Raw genomic sequence first — 21065 nt, forward strand, 5'->3', positions numbered from 1 at the left:
GCTCCATCACCTCCTTTTCTATAATGTGGACTCGTTGAGACATCACTGTTTATTTCTCAGAGTTCCCTAGCTTCTATGCCTTTCTCCACAGTAGATTTTGATGCGAAATTTTGGTATATCACCCAACTTCTATGGTTCCCCAAATAAATGGCCTTGAAGATCTTTAAGGGGTCCTATTCTCTCTCGTTGTTCTTTCACCCTTAATATGCTTGCAGAATCTCCTTGGATTTCCCTTAACCTTATCTGTCAAGGCTATCTCATGTCCCCTGCTGAAAATGTGTTGCTGGAAAAGCACAGCAGGTCAGGCAGCATCCAGGGAACAGGAGAATCGACGTTTCGGGCATAAGCCCTTCTTCAGGATTGAGGAAAGTTTGTCCAGCAGGCTAAGATAAAAGGTAGGGAGGAGGGACTTGGGGGAGGGGCGTCAGAAATGTGATAGGTGGAAAGAGGTCAAGGTGAGGGTGATAGGTCAGACTGGGGTGGGGGCGGAGAGGTCAGAAAGAAGATTGCAGGTTATGAAGGCGGTGCTGAATTCGATGGATTTGACTGAAACAAGGTGGGGGGAAGGGGGAAATGAGGAAACTGGTGAAATCCGAGTTCATCCCTTGTGGTTGGAGGGTTCCTAGGAGGAAGATGAGGCGCTCTTCCTCCAACCGTCGTGTTGTTGTGATCTGGCGATGGAGGAGTCCAAAGACCTGCATATCCTTGGTGGAGTGGGAGGGGGAGTTGAAGTGTTGAGCCACAGGGTGGTTGGGTTGGTTGGTCCAGGTGTCCCAGAGGTGTTCTCTGAAACGCTCTGCAAGTAGGCGGCCTGTCTCCCCAATATAGAGGAGGCCACATCGGGTGCAGAGGATGCAATAGATGATGTGTGTGGAGGTGCAGGTGAATCTGTGGCGATATGGAAGTTTCCTTTGGGGCCTTGGAGGGAGGTGAGGGGGAAGGTGTGGGCGCAAGTCTTGCACCTCCTGCGGTTGCAGGGGAAGGTGCCGGGAGTGGAGGTTGGGTTGGTGGGGGGTGTGGATCTGACGAGGGAGTCACAGAGGGAGTGGTCTTTACAGAATGCTGATAGGGGAGGGGAGGGAAATATATCCTTGGTGGTGGGGTCCATTTGGAGGTGGCGGAAATGACGGCGGATGATGCGCTGTACATGGAGATTGGTGGGGCGGTAGGTGAGGACCTGTGGGGTTCTGTCCTGGTGGCGGTTGGAGGGGCGGGGCTCAAGGGCGGAGGAGCGGGAAGTGGAAGAGATGCGGTGGAGGGCATCGTCGACCACGTCGGGGGGGGAAATTGCGGTCCTTGAAGAAGGAGGCCATCTGGGTTGTACGTTTTTGGAACTGGTCCTCCTGGGAGCAGATGCGGCGGAGTCGAAGGAATTGGGAGAATGGGATGGCGTTTTTACAGGGGGCAGGGTGGGAGGAGGTGTAGTCCAGGTAGCTGTGGGAGTCGGTCAGTTTGTAGTAGATGTCCGTGTTGATTCGGTCGCCTGAGATAGAAATAGAAAGGTTGAGGAAGGGGAGGGAGGAATCGGAGACTGTCCAGGTGAATTTGAGGTCGGGGTGGAAGGTGTTGGTGAAGTGGATGAACTGTTCAATCTCTTCGTGGGAGCACGAGGCGGCGCCGATACAGTCATCGATGTAGCGGAGGAAAAGGTGGGGCCAGTGTAGCTCCGGAAGATGGACTGTTCCACATATCCTACGAAGAGGCAGGCATAGCTGGGGCCCATGCGGGTGCCCATGGCTACTCCTTTCTTTTGGAGGAAGTGGGAGGATTGGAAAGAGAAGTTGTTCAGGGTGAGGACGAGTTCAGTCAGTCGAAGGAGGGTGTCAATGGAAGGGTACTGGTCGGTACGGCGGGAAAGGAAGAAGCGGAGGGCTTTGAGTCCTTCGTGATGGGGGATGGAGGTGTACAGGGACTGGATGTCCATGATGAAAATAAGGCGTTGGGGACCGGGGAAGCGAAAATCATGGAGCAGGTGGAGGGCATGGGTGGTGTCCCAAACGTAGGTGGGGAGTTCTTGGACTAAGGGGGACAGGACGGTGTCAAGGTATGCGGAGATGAGTTCTGTGGGGCAGGAGCAGGCGGAGACAATGGGTCGGCCGAGGCAGTCAGGTTTGTGGATTTTGGGCAGGAGGTAGAAGCGGGCGGTGCAGGGTTGTGGGACTATGAGGTTGGAGGCGGTGGATGGAAGATCCCCCGAGGTGATGAGGTTATGGATGGTCTGGGAGATGATGGTTTGGTGGTGGGGGGTGGGGTCATGGTCAAGGGGGCAGTAGGAAGAGGTATCTGCGAGCTGGCGTTTGGCCTCAGCGGTGTAGAGGTCGGTATCTCATGTCCCCTTTTTGACTTCCCGATTTTCCACTTAGGAGTACTCTTCCACCACATACGCTCAAGGGGTTCATTTAATTCCAGCTGTCTATATTTGACATACGGTTCCTTATTTTTCTTGAGCAGAGCCTCAATTTCTCCAGTCATTCTCTATTCCTGCAAACCTGGCCCTTCACACTAACAAGAACAGTTTGGCAGACCTGCCTTCATTGCTCAGTCCTTTTGAGTATAAGAGTTGGGAAGTCATGTTAGGATTGTACAGGACATTATTGAGACCTGTTCTGAAATACTGTTCAGTTCTGGTTGTCCACTTACATGAAGTATATTATTAAGCTGGGGAGGATTCAGAAGAGATTTACCAGCATGTTGTTGGGTATGGAAGGTTTCAGTTATAAGGAAAGGCTGGACAGACTTCATTCCACTAGAGTGTAAGAGGTTGAGAGGCGACCTAATGGAAATATCTAAAATAATGAGTGTTAACAGTTGTTGAATTTCACCCATGATCAAGGTCAGAGGATATTTTTTTAAAAAAAGCATGAGGCAAAATTTTTTATATAGCGGGTGTTGTGCGTGTGAAATGAACTTCCAGAGGAAATGGAGGATGTGAGTACAATCACATCATTTAAAAGACATTTGAGTAAGTTCATGAATCGGAAAGATTTGGAGGGATATGGGCCAGGGGCAGTCAGATGGGACTAGTTTAGTTTGGGATTATGGTCACCATGGACTGGTTGGACCGAATGGTCAGTTTCCATGCTATATGACTCTACGCTCTCCCTGAACCCATGTTATCTTACTTTTGAAATCCTCCCACTTGCCAGATGCCCCTTTACCTCCGAACAGCCTCCCCCAGTCAACCTTTCAAAGTTCCTCTGAGGTCATCAACACTGGCCTTGCCCCAATTTAGAACTTTGGCTTGTGGGCCAGGCCTATCCTTGTCCATAACCATTCCCTTAACACTATGGCAGTCCCAGGCTATGTTTGGAGAGTTAAAATCCCCTACCTTTACAACCCTATTATTCTTTTAGCTGTCAGCAATTTTCCTATGCATTTACTGCTCAGTTTGCTGCTGACTATTTATGGGACACTATTTTGTATAGTGAGCACCCCCTCCTTATTTCTCAATTCCACCCATATAGCTTCATTTAAGAATCCCTCAGACATATCCTTTTACGTACTGCCATGATGTTTTCCCTAACCAAAATTGCCATTCCCCCAGGTAGACTGCCTCCAATTCTATCCTTCCTATCACATCTGTATCCCTGGAACATGGAGCTATCAGTCCTATCCCTTTCTCAGCCATGTAATAATTATAATCTCCCCGTCCCATCCATGCCCTGAATTCATCCGCTAGGCCTCTTCCATTGAAATAAATGCAGTTTCATTCATCAATCTTTTGGCTCTGCTGTAAAGCAGGGTTGCAGTCGTGATGCGAAAGACCTGGCTGCTGCTGCTATTTTCCCTTGAGGCGCTGTTCTCCTCCTCGTCCTCTTCCTCCACCCACTCCCTCCCTGCTGCAGAACAACTGTACCTGTCTGCATCTCCAATCGATCGCCCATTTACTGACTGAACCTGTGCTGTCACTACCTCCCTCAAGCTATTATCTATCACACTGTCTGCTTCCTGTATGCTCCTCGGTGCTTCCAACTGCTGCTCCAACCAATCTGTGTGGTCTGAGAGGAGCTGCAGCGAAAAACTCTTCTTGCAGACATTTATTTTGAAAATCTATTCCTGTCGAGAGTGTCGCTTTGCTGATGGATGTGCCATATTTTCATCCAAGAATTGAAGGAAGAGATCATTCTACCATCACAACCTGGAATTTCCATATCTTGCCCTTAGAACTGCAATGCTGAGCAAATTGCAAGGTATACCTGCAGCATTACTTGACATTTGGGAAGATTTAATCTGGACAAATGAGAGGTGATGCATTTCAGAAGGTCTAATGCAGCAGAGGAATATGCAGGACATGTCAGAACCCTTAGAAGCATTAACATACGAGGGATCTAGACATACAGGTCTGCAGTTTCCTGAAGGTGGCAGGCAATACAAATGGATGACGTAGTGAAAAGGTAAATGGCATTCTTGCCATTATCAGTTGGGACATAAAGTATAAAAATTGGCAAGTCATCTGTATAGTTTAGCCGTCCACAATCCCAGAGGGATGCGAAGGCTTTGTATAGGAAAGGTTTAAAGGTATCAGCCTGCTTTGGAAGTTATTAGCTAGGAGGAGAAATTGGATAGGGCTCCTGAAGAAGGGCTCATTCCCGAAACATCGATTCTCCTGCTCCTTGGATGCTGCCTGACCTGCTGCACTTTTTCAGCAACACATTTTCAGCAGGAGAAATTGGATAAACTTGGTTTGTTTTCACTTGAACGTCAGAGACTGAGGGCGCCTGATAGAGGTTTACAAAATTGAGGGGAATGGATAGTCGGAGTCTATTTCGCAGGGTACAAATAGGGCATAAGTTTAAGGTAAAAGGGGAAGGGGGGGGAGAAGTATAAAGGAGTTGAGAGGCAAGTTTTGTATAGAGAGTGGTAAACGTCTGGAATGCAACGCAAAAGGAGGTGGTGGTAAAAACAGAATAACAATGTTTAAGTGGCATCTTGATAGATATTCTGTGCCTCTTCATGTAGAGGGATATAATATGGATTATGTTGAGGCGAAAGGGTTTTAGTTTAAAAAGGTATCGTGTATTGGCACTGTCTTGGTGGGCAGAAGGACCTGTTCCTGTACTGTATTGTTTCTTTTGCTCCACTCCACAGCCCTTGATCTCATACTGATGAAGCATATGTCACATCAAATGTTGGTGTTTTCTTGCGTCTCCCTTCACTCTGCATGTCTTTCTTTGTGCAGGAGTTCATACTGAATCGGGCAAAGCCTGACCTTAAACCTCTGATCCTTCCTGACCTTTGGGTGAGGGATGCCCTGAGCCGTGTACCACAACTGCCATCTGTGGCGAGCAAGAGATATCTGACTAATAAGGTAAGGTGGAGTGACCAAAGAATCAGGAGGGTCTGAGATGGAATATGCAGGTGCCACTGGGGATAGGGTGGGTTTGTTCCAGGTTGGAGGTTTGCAGTGTCTACTATAAAATTTATTTGTTGTTTGGCAAGGAGATTTATTGTGGCTCAGAAGGAAATGGATTCAGATTTAGCTGGGCAGAGTTTGAGTTGGTTGCCATTTCTGGTTTGGTACTGGAGAAGGGAAGGAAGTTTCAGGTTTGGAGAGGGCTTTTTAAAAAAATTATTCCCAGAATGTGGGGGTTGCTACATAGGCTGGCATTTATTACCATTCTGTTATGGCCTTGGAGAAGATGTTGAGCTGCTGTCTTGAATATGTTGCTGGAAAAGTACAGCAGGTCAGGCAGCATCTGAGGAGCAGGAGAATCGACGTTTCGGGCCACAGCCCTTCATCAGGAATGTGCCGGTGGATCCAAAGAAAGGGGATTCATGGAATGCTTACATGATGGCTTTCTGGAACATGGAGGCCTCAAGGCTATTCTGGACTTAGTGCTATGTAATGAGCCAGACTTCATAAAAAATCTTCAAGTAAGGGAACACTTAGGAGGCAGCAATCATAATATGGGAGAATTCAGTCCGCATTTTGAGAGAGAAAAGGCAAAATTGGATGTAATAGCGTTACAGTTAAATAAAGGTTATTACAGGGGCATGAGAGGGGAACTGACGAAAATCGCCAGGAAGCAGACCCTAGCAGGGAAGACAGTAAAGCAACAATAGCAGGAGTTTCTCGGTGTAATCGAGGACATGGTGCAGAGGTTCACCCTAAAGAGAAGATAAATTATCCAGGAAGGGGAGAATTAGACAGCCATGGCTGACAAAGGAAGTATCAAAGGAAAGGACAGAGCCTATAAAGTGGCCAAGAGCACTGGGAAATCAAAAGACTGGGAAGGCTACAAAAACAAAACAGAGGACGATAGAGAGAAATAAAGGAGGAGAGGATCAAACATGAAGGGAGGCTAGCCAGTAATCTTAGAAGTGTTAGTAAAAGCTTCTTTCCATACGTAAGAAACAAATGACAGGCAAAAGTAGACATTGGGCCGCTCCAAATTGATGCTGGAAGGCTAGTGCTGGAGATAAGGAAATAGCTGAAGAACTCAATAAGTACTTTGCGTCAGTCTTCACAGTGGAAGACACGAGTAATATCCCAACAATTAAGGAGAGTTGACTATGGTAGCCATTACAAAATGTAAAGTACGAGAAAAGCTAAAAGCTTTCTAAAAACTGAGAAATCCATTGGCCCCTATGGGTTACATCTTAGCGTTCTGAGGGAGGTGGCTGAGGAAATAGCAGAGGTGTTGGTTGTGATCTTTCAAAAACCATTGGAGTCAGGGAAAACGTAGATGATTGGAAAAATCACTTGTCACCCCCTTGTTCAAGAAAGGATCAAGACAAAATATTAAAAATTAAAAATCGGCCAATTAGCCTAACTTTGGTTGTTGGCAAAACTCTAGAATCCATTGTTAAGGATGCGATTTCTAAATTCTTGGAAGTGAAGGGTCGGATAAGACCAAGTCAGCAGGGATTTAGTAAGAGGAGGTCGTGCCTGACAAATCTGTTAGAATTCTTTGAAGAGATAACAAGTAGGTTGGACCTGGGAAACCCAGTGGATGTAATCTACCTCGACTTCCAAAAGACCTTTGATAAGGTGCCTCACAGGAGGCTGCTGAATAAGGTGAGGACCTATGATGTTTGAGGTGAGCTACTGGCATGGATTGAGGATTGGCTGCCTGACAGAAGGCAGAGAGTTGGAATAAAAAAGTTCTTTTTCGGAACAGCAGTTAGTGACAAGTGGTGTCCCGCAGGGTTCAGTGTTGGGGCCGCAGCTGTTCATTTCATACATTAATGATCTGGATGATGAGACTGGGGGCATACTGGTGAAGTTTGCCGATGATATGAAGTTAGGTGAACAGGCAGATAGTACTGAGGAGTTGGGGAGGCTACAGAAAGATTTAGACAGTTTAGGAGTGTGGGCCAGGAAATGGCTGATGAAATTCAATGTGAGCAAATGAAAGGTCTTGCACTTTAGGAAAAAGAATACAGGCATGGACTATTTTCTAAACGGTGAGAAAATTCATCAAGCTGAAGTACAAAAGAGATCTTGGAGTGTTAGTTCAGGATTCTCTAAAGGTTAACTTGCAGGTTGAGTCCATGATTATGAAAGCGAATATATTTTGCCATTTATCTCAACAGAGTTGGAATATAAAAGCAGCAATGCGCTTCTGAAACTTTATAAAGCTCTAGTTAGGCCCCATTTGGAATATTGTCCAATTTTCAACATCTGCCAACACCTCAGGAAGGACATACTGGCACTGGAGTGTGTCCAGCAGAGATTCACATGGATGATCCCTGGAATGGTAGGCCTAACATACGATAAGTGGCTCAGGATCCTGGGATTGTATTCATTTCAGTATAGAAAGTTGAGGAGAGATCTAATAGAAACTTACAAGATAATGTATGGCTTCGAAGGGGTGGACGCTGGGAAGTTGTTTCCATTAGGTGGAAGACTAAGAGCTGAGGGCACAGCCTTAGAGTTAGAGGGGGTCAATTTAAAATGGAAATGAGACAACATTTCTTCAGCCAGAGAGTGGTGGGCCTGTGGAATTCATTGCCACGGAGCGCAGTGGAGGCCAATTAAATATCTTCAAGGCAAACATTGATAAATTCTTAATCTCGCAAGGAATTAAGGGCTACAGGGAGAATGCAGGTAAGTAGAGTTGAAAGGCTCATCAGCAATGATTAAATGGCAGAGTGGACCCGATGGGCCGAACGGCCTTACTTCCACTCTTACGTCTTCTGGTCTTAATACGGTGTATTACTTTCTCAAAGAACTTAAATTTGTCAAACAGAATTTACCTTTCACAAAACCATGGTGACTATGTCTGATTTTAAGTGCTCTGCTACAACTCTCTCAATAAGAGATTCCGGCATTTCCATTTGACACACGTTAAATTCCATGGCCAGTAGGTCCCTACTTTCTGTTTCTCTCCTCTCCTAAATAGAAGATGGGACACTTATGTGCTCTCCTTTCACACCTGACTCTCATGTCAGGGGGCTGGAATGGAGAGGAAATCTGGAGTTCAGCAAACATGTGGATCGTCAGAGCTGTCTTAATCAGAAGTGTACATTGGGATGGCTGTAAATTCCCTGAGAAATGGTCACTCTGCACATTGAGATCCCTGAAAAATGGTTACTTACCTTGCTCTGAGGGCCTTGCTCAGTGGTTGACCCAATTCTCCAGCACTGAAGGCCAGCAGTTCTATACCGAGCACTCACTTGGTCCACAGCCGTCTGCGACACCTCCAGTACCAAACCCAGTTCCTCAGCAAACAGCACCTCAATCACTGTGGAAAGAGAAGAATAGAGATTCAGTGCTGATATGGTGAGTGTCACAGGATCCTAGAATCCCTGCAGTGCACATACAAGCCATTTGGCCCATCAAGTTTGCACTGATCCTCCAAAAGCTATCCCAACCGTCTCCTAACCTGTCCCAGTACTCAACATTTACCATAGCTAACTCACCTAACGTGCACAACCTTGTACTGTACTTTTAAGAAAGTGAATGCTGGCAAGTACCTAGCAGGCACAGAGAGTACTGGAAAATCGAAAGTAACAGTTGACTGTGAAACAACTACTTGAGCTTGGTTGCTAGGTTTTCACAACAATCCAGATTAAGCCAGTTTAAATTATGCTCGGAGAAAGTGAGGACTGCAGATGCTGGAGATCAGAGTTGAGAGTGTGGTGCTGGGAAAGCACAGCAGACCAGGCAGAATCGATGCTGCCTGAACTGCTGTACTTTTCCAGCACAACACTCTACAGTTTAAATTATGCCCCAAGATACTAAAACCCAATCGAATTTGAATTTAACTGTTTTGACAACATCAATGAGATGATCCATTATTTTGGGGTATAAAAATCAGGCATTTTGAACAGATAGCCAGAGGGAGACCAAGAGCACCTACTGCCATACAAACTGTCTGCAGATCCGCTCTCTGAAAAGTTTCTTTTCATATGAAACATCTACGCAGAAGACCAAAGATGATCCAGAGGAAATCAACAGAGGTAGTTCGACATCTGAAGATGGCAAATGGTTTCGAAAATTTATTTGCTGTCAATTTAATAGGGACTTTATCAGATCAGTATATTGTTATAGAGTGGGAGGTAGATAAATTGTTAAGACTAAGGAGGCTTCCAGTGTAGATACTTCTTGTTTAATGTTCTCTTTGGAGTTAAAGAATAAATTAATATTTCCTTAAATAGTGGAATTTGGAAACTGTTACTCATACTTTCACAAATTACAAGGCAAGGTGAGCTTGTGTGTGTCTGGTTTAAATTAGCAGAAGGTTTTAGCCTGTGTCATAACAGACAAAGTGCTTGCAAACTCTACACAGTCAACCAAGGCTGGAGTTGAATCCAGGTCCCTGATACGGTGAGGAGAAAGTGAGGTCTGCAGATGCTGGAGATCAGAGCTGAAAATGTGTTGCTGGAAAAGCGCAGCAGGTCAGGCAGCATTCAGGGAACAGGAGAATCGACGTTTCGGGCATAAGCCCTTCTTCACCCTGATACGGTGAGGCAACAGTGTTAACCATTGAACTGCCACGTTAGGGGAGATGAATGGAGACTTTGGGACTTGAATACTGGATTCTGTGGGGCAGAAAACAAGCAATGGACAGATTTCTCAAAGGCAGATGAAAACAGGGCAGTGAGTGACCGAGCGCTCAAAACCCCCAAATTTCCCAGAAATTCAATTCTGTGGCTGATGAATCAGATGTCAAGATGCTGGCACACAAGTGAGAGACAGAAACCATGAGGAGCTGTTCCTCCAACTGGAGATTCTGTTGCTCACCTCAGCTTCTGACAGAGCATAGTGCAGCACTGAAGAAAGAACTAGATGACCTCAGGCTCATCCAAGGGAACGAGATCTTTCTGGACAGGGCCTTCAGTGAGGTTATTACACCGAGCATACCAGAAGAGAGTAGAAGGGAGAAGACGATGAGGAAGGCAGAGGCGAGACAAGTGCAAGAGACCCCGGGGTAAGTACCTGTCAGGAACAGGTTGAATCTCTTGGAAACCATAGAGACAGACGTCACTGCCAGTCAGAGAGGTGGTCAGGACTGCCAATCAGAAATTGGCGTGGAAGCAGAGCCCAGGAGTCAGGCATCACACAGAGCCGTGGTAATAGGGGACTCCATAGTGAGGGGGACTGAAAGGGGTTTCTGCGGCAACAGGCGGCATTTGAGTATGGTGTGTTGCCTTCCTGGTACCAGGATTAAGGACATCGCAGACAAAGTGCAGGAAATCCTTAAGGGCGAAGGTGAAGAGCCAGACGTGGTGGTGCATGTTGGCACATATGACGTTGGGAAGAGGAGGGGGGACATTCGACAGCGGGGTTTCGGAGAACTCGGAATAAGGCTGAAAAGCAGGACATCCAGGATGGCTATCTCCGGTTTGCTTCCAGTTCCTCGGGCTGGAGAGGGCAGGAACAGGGAGATAATGGACTTGAATGTATGGCTGGGGAACTGGTACAGGAAGCAAGAATGTAAATTCTTGGATCACTGGGGTATGTTTAGCAGTAAGGATAAATTATACAAGAGGGACGGGTTGCACCTTAATAGGTGAGGGACCAGCATTCTGGCAGACAGGTTTGCCACTGCAACACAGTTACGTTTCAACTAAATAGCGGGGGGGAGGGGACAAACTGGAAGTTTAAGAAGTAAGTTAAAGGGAAAGTTAGAACAAGAGAAGTCAAGAAAGACAACAAAATCAATGGAGCAGAAACCTCAAAAAAGGATCATGCCCTAAGGTCAAGTGAAATAGGGATTGATAGGAAGGGGTGAGGGGAGTAACAAATTTAAAAATATTATATATGAATGCACGAAGCATTAGAAATAAGGTGGATGAGCTTGAGGCTCATTTGGAATTTGGCAGCTACGATGTTGTGGGGATAACTGAGACGTGGCTTCAAGTGGACAGGGCCTGGGAAACGCACCATCCTCAAATCCCGCCTGTTGCCGCAGAAACCCCTTTCAGTCCCCCATTACCACGGCTCTGAGATGTCTGACTCCTCGGCTCTGCTTCCACGCCAATTTCTGATTGGCAGACCTGACCACCTCTCTGACTGGTAGTGACGTCTCTACGGTTTTCAAGAGATTCAACCTGTTCCTGACAGGTACTTCCCCCGGGGTCTCTTACGCTTGTCTCATCTCTGCCTTCCTCATCGTCTTCTCCCTTCTGGTAAAGGAAACACTGACTGGCAAAGGGGATGGGGTGGCCCTGTTGGTAAGGAATGATATGCAGTCCCTTGCGCAGGGGGACCGAGAATCAGGGGATGTAGAGTCAGTATGGATAGAGCTGAGAAATTCTAAGGGTAGAATGACCCTCATGGAGTTATGTACAGGCCCCCAAACAGTAGTCTGAATGTAGTGTGTAAGTTGAATAAGGAGCTGAAATTGGCCTGTCGCAAAGATATTACTACAGTTGTTATGGGGGATTTCAACATGCAGGTAGACTGGGAGAATCAGGATGGTACTAGACCCAAGAAAGGGAGTTTGTGGAGTGCCTCCGAGAAGGATTCTTAGAACAGCTTGTGCTGGAGCCTACCAAGGAGAAGGCAATTCTGGATCTGGTATTGTGTAATGAACTGGATTTGATCAGGGACCTCGAAGTAAAGGAGCCATTAGGAGGTAGTGACCACAATACAATAAGCTTTAATCTGCAGTTTGAAAGGGAGAGGGTAGAATCGGAAGTGAAATATTTCAGTTGAATAAGGGGAACTATGGAGCTATGAGGGAGGAGCTGGCCAAAGTTCAATGGTGCAATACCCTAGCTGGGACGACAGTGGAACAACAATGGCAGGTATTTCTGGGTATAATGCAGAAGATGCAGGATCAGTTCATTCCAAAAAGGAAGAAAGATCCTAAGGGAAGGCAGGGGTGGCCGCGGCTGACGAGGAAGTTAAGGACCATATAAAGATAAAATGGAAAAAGTATAACATAGCTAAGATGAGTGGGAAACCAGAGGACTGGGAAGCTTTTAAAGAACAGCAGAGGAGAACTAAAAAGGACATACACAAAGAAAAAATAAGGTACGAAGGTAAACTGGTCAAAAATATAGAGGAGGATAGTAAAGACTTTTATATGTATGTGAAAAGAAAAAAAAATGGTTAAGACTAAAATTGGGCCCTTGAAGACAGAAACAGGTGAATTTATTACGGGGAACAAAGAAATAGCAGAAGAGTTGAATTGGTACTTTAGATCTGTCTTCACTGGGGAAGACACAAGCAATCTCCCAGATGTAATAGTGGCTGAAAGACCTGAACTGAAGGGAATTTATATTAGGCAGGAAATGGTGTTGGAGAGACTGTTATGTCTGAAGGCTGATAAGTCCCTGGGACCTGATAGGTCTACATCCCAGGGTACTGAAGGAGGTGGCTCTAGAAATTGTGGATGCATTGATGATCATTTTGCAATGTTCTATAGATTCAGGATCAGTTCCTGCGGATTAGAGGGTGGCTAATGTGGTCCCACTTTTTAAGAAAGGAGGGAGATAGAAAACAGAATTATAGACCAGTTAGTCTGACCTCAGTGGTGGGAAAGATGCTGGAGTCAATTATAAAGGACGAAATTACGACACATCTGGATAACAGTAACAGGATAGGTCAGAGTCAGCATGGATTTATGAAGGGGAAATCATGCTTGACTAATCTGGAATTTTTTGAGGATGTAATTCTGAAGATGGACAAGGGAGATCCAGTGGATGGAGTATACCTGAACCTTCAGAAAGCCTTTGATAAAGTCCCACATAGGAGGTTAGTGAGCAAAATTAGGGCACATGGTATTAGGGGCAAAATACTGACTTGAATTGAAAATTGGTTGGCTGACTGGAAACAGTAGTGATAAACGGCTCCCTTTCGGAATGGCAGGCGGTGACCAGTGGTGGGACCGCAGCTTTTTACCATGTACATTAATGATATAGATGAAGGAATTGAAAGTAATATTAGCAAATTTGCTGATGACACAAAGCTGAGTGGCAGGGTGAAATGTGAGGAGGATGTTAGGAGAATACAGAGTGACCTGGACAGGCTAGGTGAGTGGACGGATGCAAGGCAGATGCGGTTTAATGTGGATAAAGGTGTGGTTATCCACTTTGGTGGCAAGAACAGGAAGGCAGATTACTACCTAAATGGAGTCAAGGTAGGTAAAGGGGCAGTACAACGAAATCTAGGTGTTCTTGTACACCAGTCAATGAAAGCAAGCATGCAGGTACAGCAGGCAGTGAAAAAAGCTAATAGCATGCTGGCCTTCATAACAAGAGGAATTGAGCATAGAAGCAAAGAGGTCTTTCTAGAGCTGTACAGGGCCCTAGTGAGACCACACCTGGAATACTGTGCGCAGTTTTGGTCTCCAAATTTGAAGACAGACATTCTGGCCATTGAGGGAGTGCAGCGTAGGTCCACGAGGTCAATTCCCGGAATGGTGGGACTATCTTACGCTGAAAGATTGGCGTCACTGGGTTTGTATACGCTTGAGTTTAGAAGGCTGAGTGGGGATCTGATTGAGATGCATAAGATTATTAAAGGACACTCTGGAGGCTGGAAGCATGTTGCCACTGATGGGAGAGTCCGGAACCAGAGGACACAGTTTAAAAATAAGGAGTAGGCCACTTAGAACAGAGTTGAGGAGAAACTTCTTCACCCAGAGAGTGGTGGGTGTATGGGATGCTCTGCCCTAGAAGGCTATGGAGGCCAAGTCTCTGAATACTTTCAAGAAAGAGTTGGATAGAGCTCTTAAGAATAGTGGAATTAAGGGTTATGGGGATAAGGCAGGAACAGGATACTGATGGAGGATGATCAGCCACGATCATAATGAATGGTGGTGCTGGTTCGAAGGGCAGAATGGCCTACTCCTGCACCTATTATCTATTGTTCCTCCAAGCACACGTTCCTTTTCTCCTGCTGTTGTTGCTCATGAGATCAAGAGATGAAGTCGCTGGTTGGAGGAACGGCAGTGGTGGGACAGAGGGACCGCTGCATTGGAGAAACCACAGAGCTCCTGCTGCTGTCACAAGGAGACTGCAGCCATATCGCCATCAATCGTTTTGAGAAGTAGAGCATTATACTGAGCTGGTCTCCCGGGTTCTGACGGACAGCCAGCTGATCGCAAGGTCCCGAGGCTTTGGGCAGCAATATCCTAGTAACCAAGCTTGAAGGCACGCCGCAGTAACCCAGCTAAAAGCTAACATGGCATAAGATAAGAATGACTCACCTCACAATCTGGGGATGGGTTGGAAAAGCAATGGAGTGCCATGCTCCAGGAATCTTTGACAATTGAGCAATTATATGGCACCTTTAACAAAATGAAGGTTCCAAGGTGTTTCGCACAAACACCAAAGCGGAGTAAGACAATAAGCAGATTGTCAGCCAAATGACCAAAAGCACGGTCAAAGAGGTAGGTTTTGATGAATATCTTCAAAGAAGAAACTGAAGTCAAGATGCCACGAGGTGTGGGGAGAGAATTCTAGGGATTGGTGTCTATTGAAAGCAGGACCACTTCCGGTGGAGCAATTAAAATCAGGGATAAACAACGAGACATTTGAGTGCGTGTTGGAGGCTGGAAGAATTGCAGAGATGGGGAGGAGTCAGGCTACAGAGAGATTTAAAAACACAGATGGTAGTGTTAAAACCAAGATGTTGCTTGGTTAGGAAGCAACATAGGGGCTGTAAGTAAAGGAGTGACAGGAGAATGGAGCTTGCCATGATTTAGACAGCAGGGGTTTGGATGTCATCAGATGGAGGTTAGAATGTGAGGACCAATCAGAAATGCAGTAGTCAGACCTGCAGGTAATGGAACACATGACGGAGGATTCAAGAACGTTGCGAGTGGAAAATGGGGGACAAAGGATTATGCCGCCACTTGGATCATGAGTCACTCACCGCTGGCATCGCTGTTTGAAATGTCAAGCTCCATACCACAGTTTCCCGCAATGGCCATCTCGAGCAAACACGTGAGCAGTCCCCCGTCACTGACGTCATGACCTGCACTCAGCAGTCGCTCTGGGAGGGGTGGGGGGAAGAGACGCTATGAGAAACTGTGCAGTGCAAGCACATCAAAAGCTAAATGCAAATTGTAGTTTCCAAAACTCACCCTCCAGGAGCTGCTGGGTGACTCTGAAGCAGGAGATCAGCTGCTGTGGGCTGTCCATGTCAGGACACACATTTCCAAGCTGCGAGTAACACTGAGCCAATGCACCTCCTCCCATCCGGTACTGACCGGGAGTGACTGGGACATATAGGAGCTGCCCTGAAACAAGGACAAAGTGTGCGACTACGCTTACAGCAAAGGTCAGACTAGACTCCTTTCCGCTTTCACCCTTACCATGCCCAGGTATCCTCCCTGCACACCCAGCCTCCAGATACTGAGCACAAATCCCCATGTCAGACCCGGTATGCCAGAGCAGACACACTGGCTCGTTACACTCAACATCCTCCAGCTCCTTGCCATACGATTACACCCTTGCTCCTCGTACCCACATCCTGAAACGCCGACTCTTGCCCTCATTCCATAACACCCAACGATGCCCCAGTACCTGCACCTCAGAAATCTCACCTTTGTGCCCAGCTCTGGCACTCCTACCCCATGATTCCCACGACCCACACCCTGTACTCCCAACCCGGGACTGTAAACTCTGTTCCCAGCAGAACTGATAGTCTGACTCCCGTACTCAAATTCCTCGGCCCCAACCATTGTCCCCTGCGCTCATCTTCTAGTCTAACAGTTGCCAGCTGCACAGAGCCCAACTCTCTTTCCAAGTCTCACAACACATCCCTGTGCTCACAGCTCAGGACTGTACCAATAGCAACCCCATATTCTCATACTGGGGCCCAACCCTATCTCCCAGTACTCTCATCCCTCACCACAAACATATTCTGATCCAGGACCACAACCCAAACCAACTCCCACCCCCTCAAACCCATGCAGGTCTGGATCCCTAATTCTAACCTCCCTATTTACTACTACTTTGGGACCTTGATCCTTGCCACTTGTAGTCACATCCCAGGAACCTGTCCACCCTCTCAATCCAAGGTGCATAATTTCCCTTCACGGCGTCATCCATACCTTGTCCGTGGGGATTTTTCAAGTCAGGGGTCACAGTGCAGGTGATATCAGGACACACAGCATAAACCGAGATCACAAGGGACCCTGAAACCAGCAGAAATGAGCATCAGTTGGAGAAACAGTACAGCAAGGACTCTTAAAAATTGTGGGACTCATAAGGAACGTCAGGACAGCTGAAGAGAAAACATACAGAATCAAAACTGAAGAAGGAAACAGAGTCAAAGAGAGTCTGAAGGAATTACAAATGCCCAAAAGGTTGGCACGGACACGATGGATCCAAGGTGAATTGGTGCCAAGGCCCATTTTATTCCCTCACCTGGGGCCTTCACTGTCTCTTCCCCAACACGTGCGGCCATGCTCAGAGAGTCCTTCCCACCATCAACTGCAACGCCGAGTTCAGACAAGGTGAGGCACATTGCCTTGCAGGCATCATACAGGGCAGCCCCCTCACCTGGCAACTTGGCAGGCCACATCCAGTTAGCGCTACATTTTACATCCTGGCACAGAGAGGACAACAAACATCAAACCCAGCACCAAGCAAATAAAGAGCACCACAGACTGAACCAGCTGGTAGGATAATCGTGGCAGAGATGGGGAATACTCTTAGCCAGGGGGCCGGGGCTAGATGATGAGACCACAAGAAATAGCAACAGAAGTAGGTTTTTTTGAGCTTCTTCTGCCATTCAATAGGATCATGGTTCACCCAATATTCCTCATTTCCAATTCCTTGTATTTTTCTGTAAACCTCAATTCCCTGACTGATTAAGAGAATGCATCTCAGCCTTAAATATATACACAACGGCTTTGCCTACAGCTCTCTGTGACAAAGAGTTCCAAACACACTCAACCCTCAGAAGAAATTCTTCTTTATCTCAAATTTAAATTGGCACCCCTTTATTCTAAGACTATGCCCGTCTGGTACTCTACTCTCCTGTAAGAGGAAACGTCCTCTCAACATTTACCTTTTCAACACCATTAAGGATCCTATATGTTGCAAAGGGATCACCTCTCATCCTTCTAAATCATAATGAGTAGAGTCCCAAATTATTTAACCTTTGCTCATAAGACAATCCCTCCATATCAGGGATATCTAAATGCACCTTCTCTTAACTTCCTCCAATGAAATGATATATTTCTTCAAATAAGAGGGCTAAAACTATTCTCAGTACTCCAGATATGGCCTCAGGAGCACTTTGCACAATTGTGCAAAGACTTCTCTACTCTTATTTCAAAGGGCTTGGAGTCTAAGGGCCAACGTTCCATAAACCTTTCTGAATATTGCCTCTGTGTTAACTTTGTGTTCCATGCACAAGTACCATCCAAGTCCTGGATATAAAAGTTTGTTCATTGAGCTGGAAGGTTCATTGTCAGACATTATGTCACCATACTCGTAACATCATCAGTGAGCCTCCGGTGACGCGCTGGTGTTATGTCTTGCTTTCAACTTGTGTGTTTGGGTTTCCCTGTGTTGGAGATGTCATTTCCTATTCTTTTTCTCAGAGGGTGATAGAGGAGGTCAAAATCAGTGTATTTGCTGATAGAGTTACAGTTAGAATGCCATGCTTCTCGTGCATGTCTGTTTGGCTTGTCTGAGGATGGATGTGTTGTCCCAGTCAAAGTGGCGTCCTTCCTCATCTTTATGTAAGGATACCAGTGATAACGAGTCATGTCTTTTTGTGACTAGTTTGTTAGTGGATACTATCACTAGTATCCTTACATACAGATGAGGAAGGACACCACTTTGACTGGGACAAGCCAAACAAAGAAACGCAAAAGAATTCCTTAAAACATGGCATTCCAACCAGAACTCTATCGACAAACACAGATTTCGACCCCATCTACCATCCTCTGAGAAAAAGAACAGGAAATGGCATCACTAATACAGGAAATGACATCAACCACCCAAGGAAACCTGAACACAAATAGAAAGCGGGTCATACACCAGTGCTTCACCAGAGGCTCACTGACTATGTTACCTAGTATGGTGACAAAACGTCTGAAAACGAAATTGGCAAGTCAGCGAGCAAACTTACATCCAGAACCTCAACCTGAGCTACAAATCTTCTCAAAATTCACTCACCCCGCCCCACCAAATCCCTGTACGTTACTGCTTTCTGCAGTATCTGTCAGATTAAAAAATATTTGATTCTTTTATTCTCCTTTCAAAACGAACAACATTATATCACATTAAACTCAATTTGCTCACTTTCATATCAAAATCTCTGAACTGTTCATATCCCTCTTGTAATCTGCCTTTCCACCCATGTTTACAGCCAGTGGGGTTAAACACTCACGCTCAGTTCAGTAACACGTGCAAATATCAGATTGGTCAGAGCTTCTCCAATAGCCATCCGAGCTCCTGCAACAGGATCAATCAGTCCTTTGATGGGCTGCTCTCCGATTGCAGTCGCCGCTCCCACGGTGTCAAAGTAGGACAGGGCGACAACAGCGACATCAGCTAAAGGAGTGTGGAGAGGACCCACACACTGCTGCTGGGCAACCAGGCCAGTCACAGAGCGGTCAACCTGCGGATCAAAACCGTGAGTCAGTGATCAACATTAGCATCAACACTGCCACCTTAAACGCCATCCTAACAAAGACCACTTCAGCTCAAGCCAGGAATATGATGAAATAATCTCATTTGCTGCAATGCTTCAACTGATATGACTTACTGCGGTATCATGCTGGAAATCTGACCCACAACTCCAGGAGAGATCGTTGTAGATTTCATAAAAGATTGCAAAATTTTCCAACTGACCTGCCTTTTAGACCCATGTTCTCAGTAAGCATGGGCCAGGTTTCTGGAGTTAGAGAGTACAGGACAGTAGATAACAGGAACAGGTCCTTTGGCCTACCATGCTCGCATCTTCCATGATGCCACCCTAAACTAATCCAATCTGCCTGCACGGGATCCTTATCCCCCTGTCGCCCGACTGTGTCTGCCTGAATGCTTCTTAAGCATTTAGATTAGATTAGATTACTTAGTGTGGAAACAGGCCCTTCGGCCCAACAAGTCCACACCGACACACCCGTGGCCATACATTTACCCCTTACCTAACACTACGGGCAATTTAGCATGACCAATTCACCTGACCTGCACATCTTTGGACTGTGGGAGGAAACCGGAGCACCCGGAGGAAACCCATGCAGACACGGGGAGAATGTGCAAACTCCACACAGTCAGTCGCCTGAGGCGGGAATTGAACCCGGGTCTCTGGCGCTGAGAGGCAGCAGTGCTAACCACTGTGCCACCGTGCCGCCCACATTTCTAACATGTCTGCTTCTATCATTGCTTCTGGAATCACATTCCCAGTACCTACCACCCGCTGTGAAAAAAAAATCTTGCTACTCATGCCTCCTTTAAATTTCCCTTCTCACCTTAAATCTATGCCCTTAGTATTTGAAATCTTCACCCTGGGGAAAAAAAATTCCATGCCCACTCCATCCACATCTCAATTTTATGTGTTCCTTTCACAACTATCCTTGTTGCGCTTCTTTAACAAAGGAATAACATTGGCTATTCTCCAGTATTAAGACCTTGCCTGTGGTGAAAGAAGATACAAACATTTCTGTCAAGGCTCTAGTAGCTTTTTCTCTTGCCTCTCCCTTCAGTATCCTGGGAGAGATCCTAACAGGCCCTTGGGATTTATCTAGTGTAATGATTTTCATTATACCCAACACTACCATCTTAAGTTCGATATACCCTAGAATGTCAACATGCTCCACCCCAATCTTACTATTATCCATTTCTTTCTCTTTGGTGAATTCCAATGTGAAGTACTCATTCAGGACCTCACCCATTTCCTCTGGCTCCTCACGTAAATCACTTCTTTTGTCAAGTGGATATACCATTTTTTTAGCCATCCGCCAATATAGTTACACAGCACGGAAACAGGCCCTTTGGTCTAATCACTCCACACCAACCATGATCCCAAACTATTCTAGTCCCATATCCCTCCAAACCTTTGTTACTCATTTACTTATCCAAATGTCTTTAATTTTGTAACTGCACCCACATCCACCACTTCCTCTGGAAGTTCATTCCACATATGACCCACTGTTTAAAAAGACCCGCCCTCATGTCCTTTTTAAAATCTTTCTCCTCTCAACTTAAAAAAATGGCCTCTAGTTGTTAAATTTCCCCCAACACAGGGAAAAGATACCTGCCATTCACTGTATTTTACAAGGTGATTAGGAGCTTAGATAGGGTCGACAGTGAGAATCTTTTTCCACGTATGGAGTCAGCTATTACAAGGGGGCATAGATTTAAATTAAGGGGGGATAGGTATAGAACAGATGTTAGGGGTAGGTTCTTTACTGAGTCGTGAGTTCATGGAATGCCCTGCCAGTAGCAGTGGTGGACTCGCCCTCATTATGGGCATTTAAGCGGGCATTGGATGGGCATATGGAGGATAGTGGGCTAGTATAGGTTAGGTGGGCTTGGATCGGCGCAACATCGAGGGCCGAAGGGCCTGTACTGCTCTGTATTCTTCTATGTTCTATGTATGTGCACCCTTCATAATTTTACAAACCTCGAGAAGGTCCTCATTCTCCTGCGCTCGAGTGAAAACAGTCCCAACCTATTTAGTCTTTCCCTATTACTTTCCA

The 21065-nt window shown here is 46.1% G+C and overlaps 1 protein-coding gene across 3 annotated transcripts in view; it reads right to left on the reverse strand.

Annotated features, from left to right (window-relative positions):
• The window catches only part of pfas (phosphoribosylformylglycinamidine synthase), an 82830-nt gene that overhangs the window by 16005 nt on the left and 45760 nt on the right, over positions 1-21065 (reverse strand). For all 3 annotated transcript variants that reach the window (XM_043694627.2, XM_043694628.2, XM_043694629.2), the window contains 6 exons: positions 18752-18982; positions 16774-16954; positions 16458-16541; positions 15486-15641; positions 15275-15394; positions 8542-8687 (listed from right to left, as the gene is read on the reverse strand). In XM_043694627.2, the coding sequence (XP_043550562.2) occupies positions 8542-8687; positions 15275-15394; positions 15486-15641; positions 16458-16541; positions 16774-16954; positions 18752-18982 (918 nt within the window). The remainder of the gene's footprint in view (positions 1-8541; positions 8688-15274; positions 15395-15485; positions 15642-16457; positions 16542-16773; positions 16955-18751; positions 18983-21065) is intronic.

Source organism: Chiloscyllium plagiosum, unplaced genomic scaffold, assembly GCF_037043375.1.
Source record: "Chiloscyllium plagiosum isolate Xiang-an unplaced genomic scaffold, Cpla_swu_hap1 HiC_scaffold_50, whole genome shotgun sequence".
NCBI lineage: Eukaryota > Metazoa > Chordata > Chondrichthyes > Orectolobiformes > Hemiscylliidae > Chiloscyllium > Chiloscyllium plagiosum.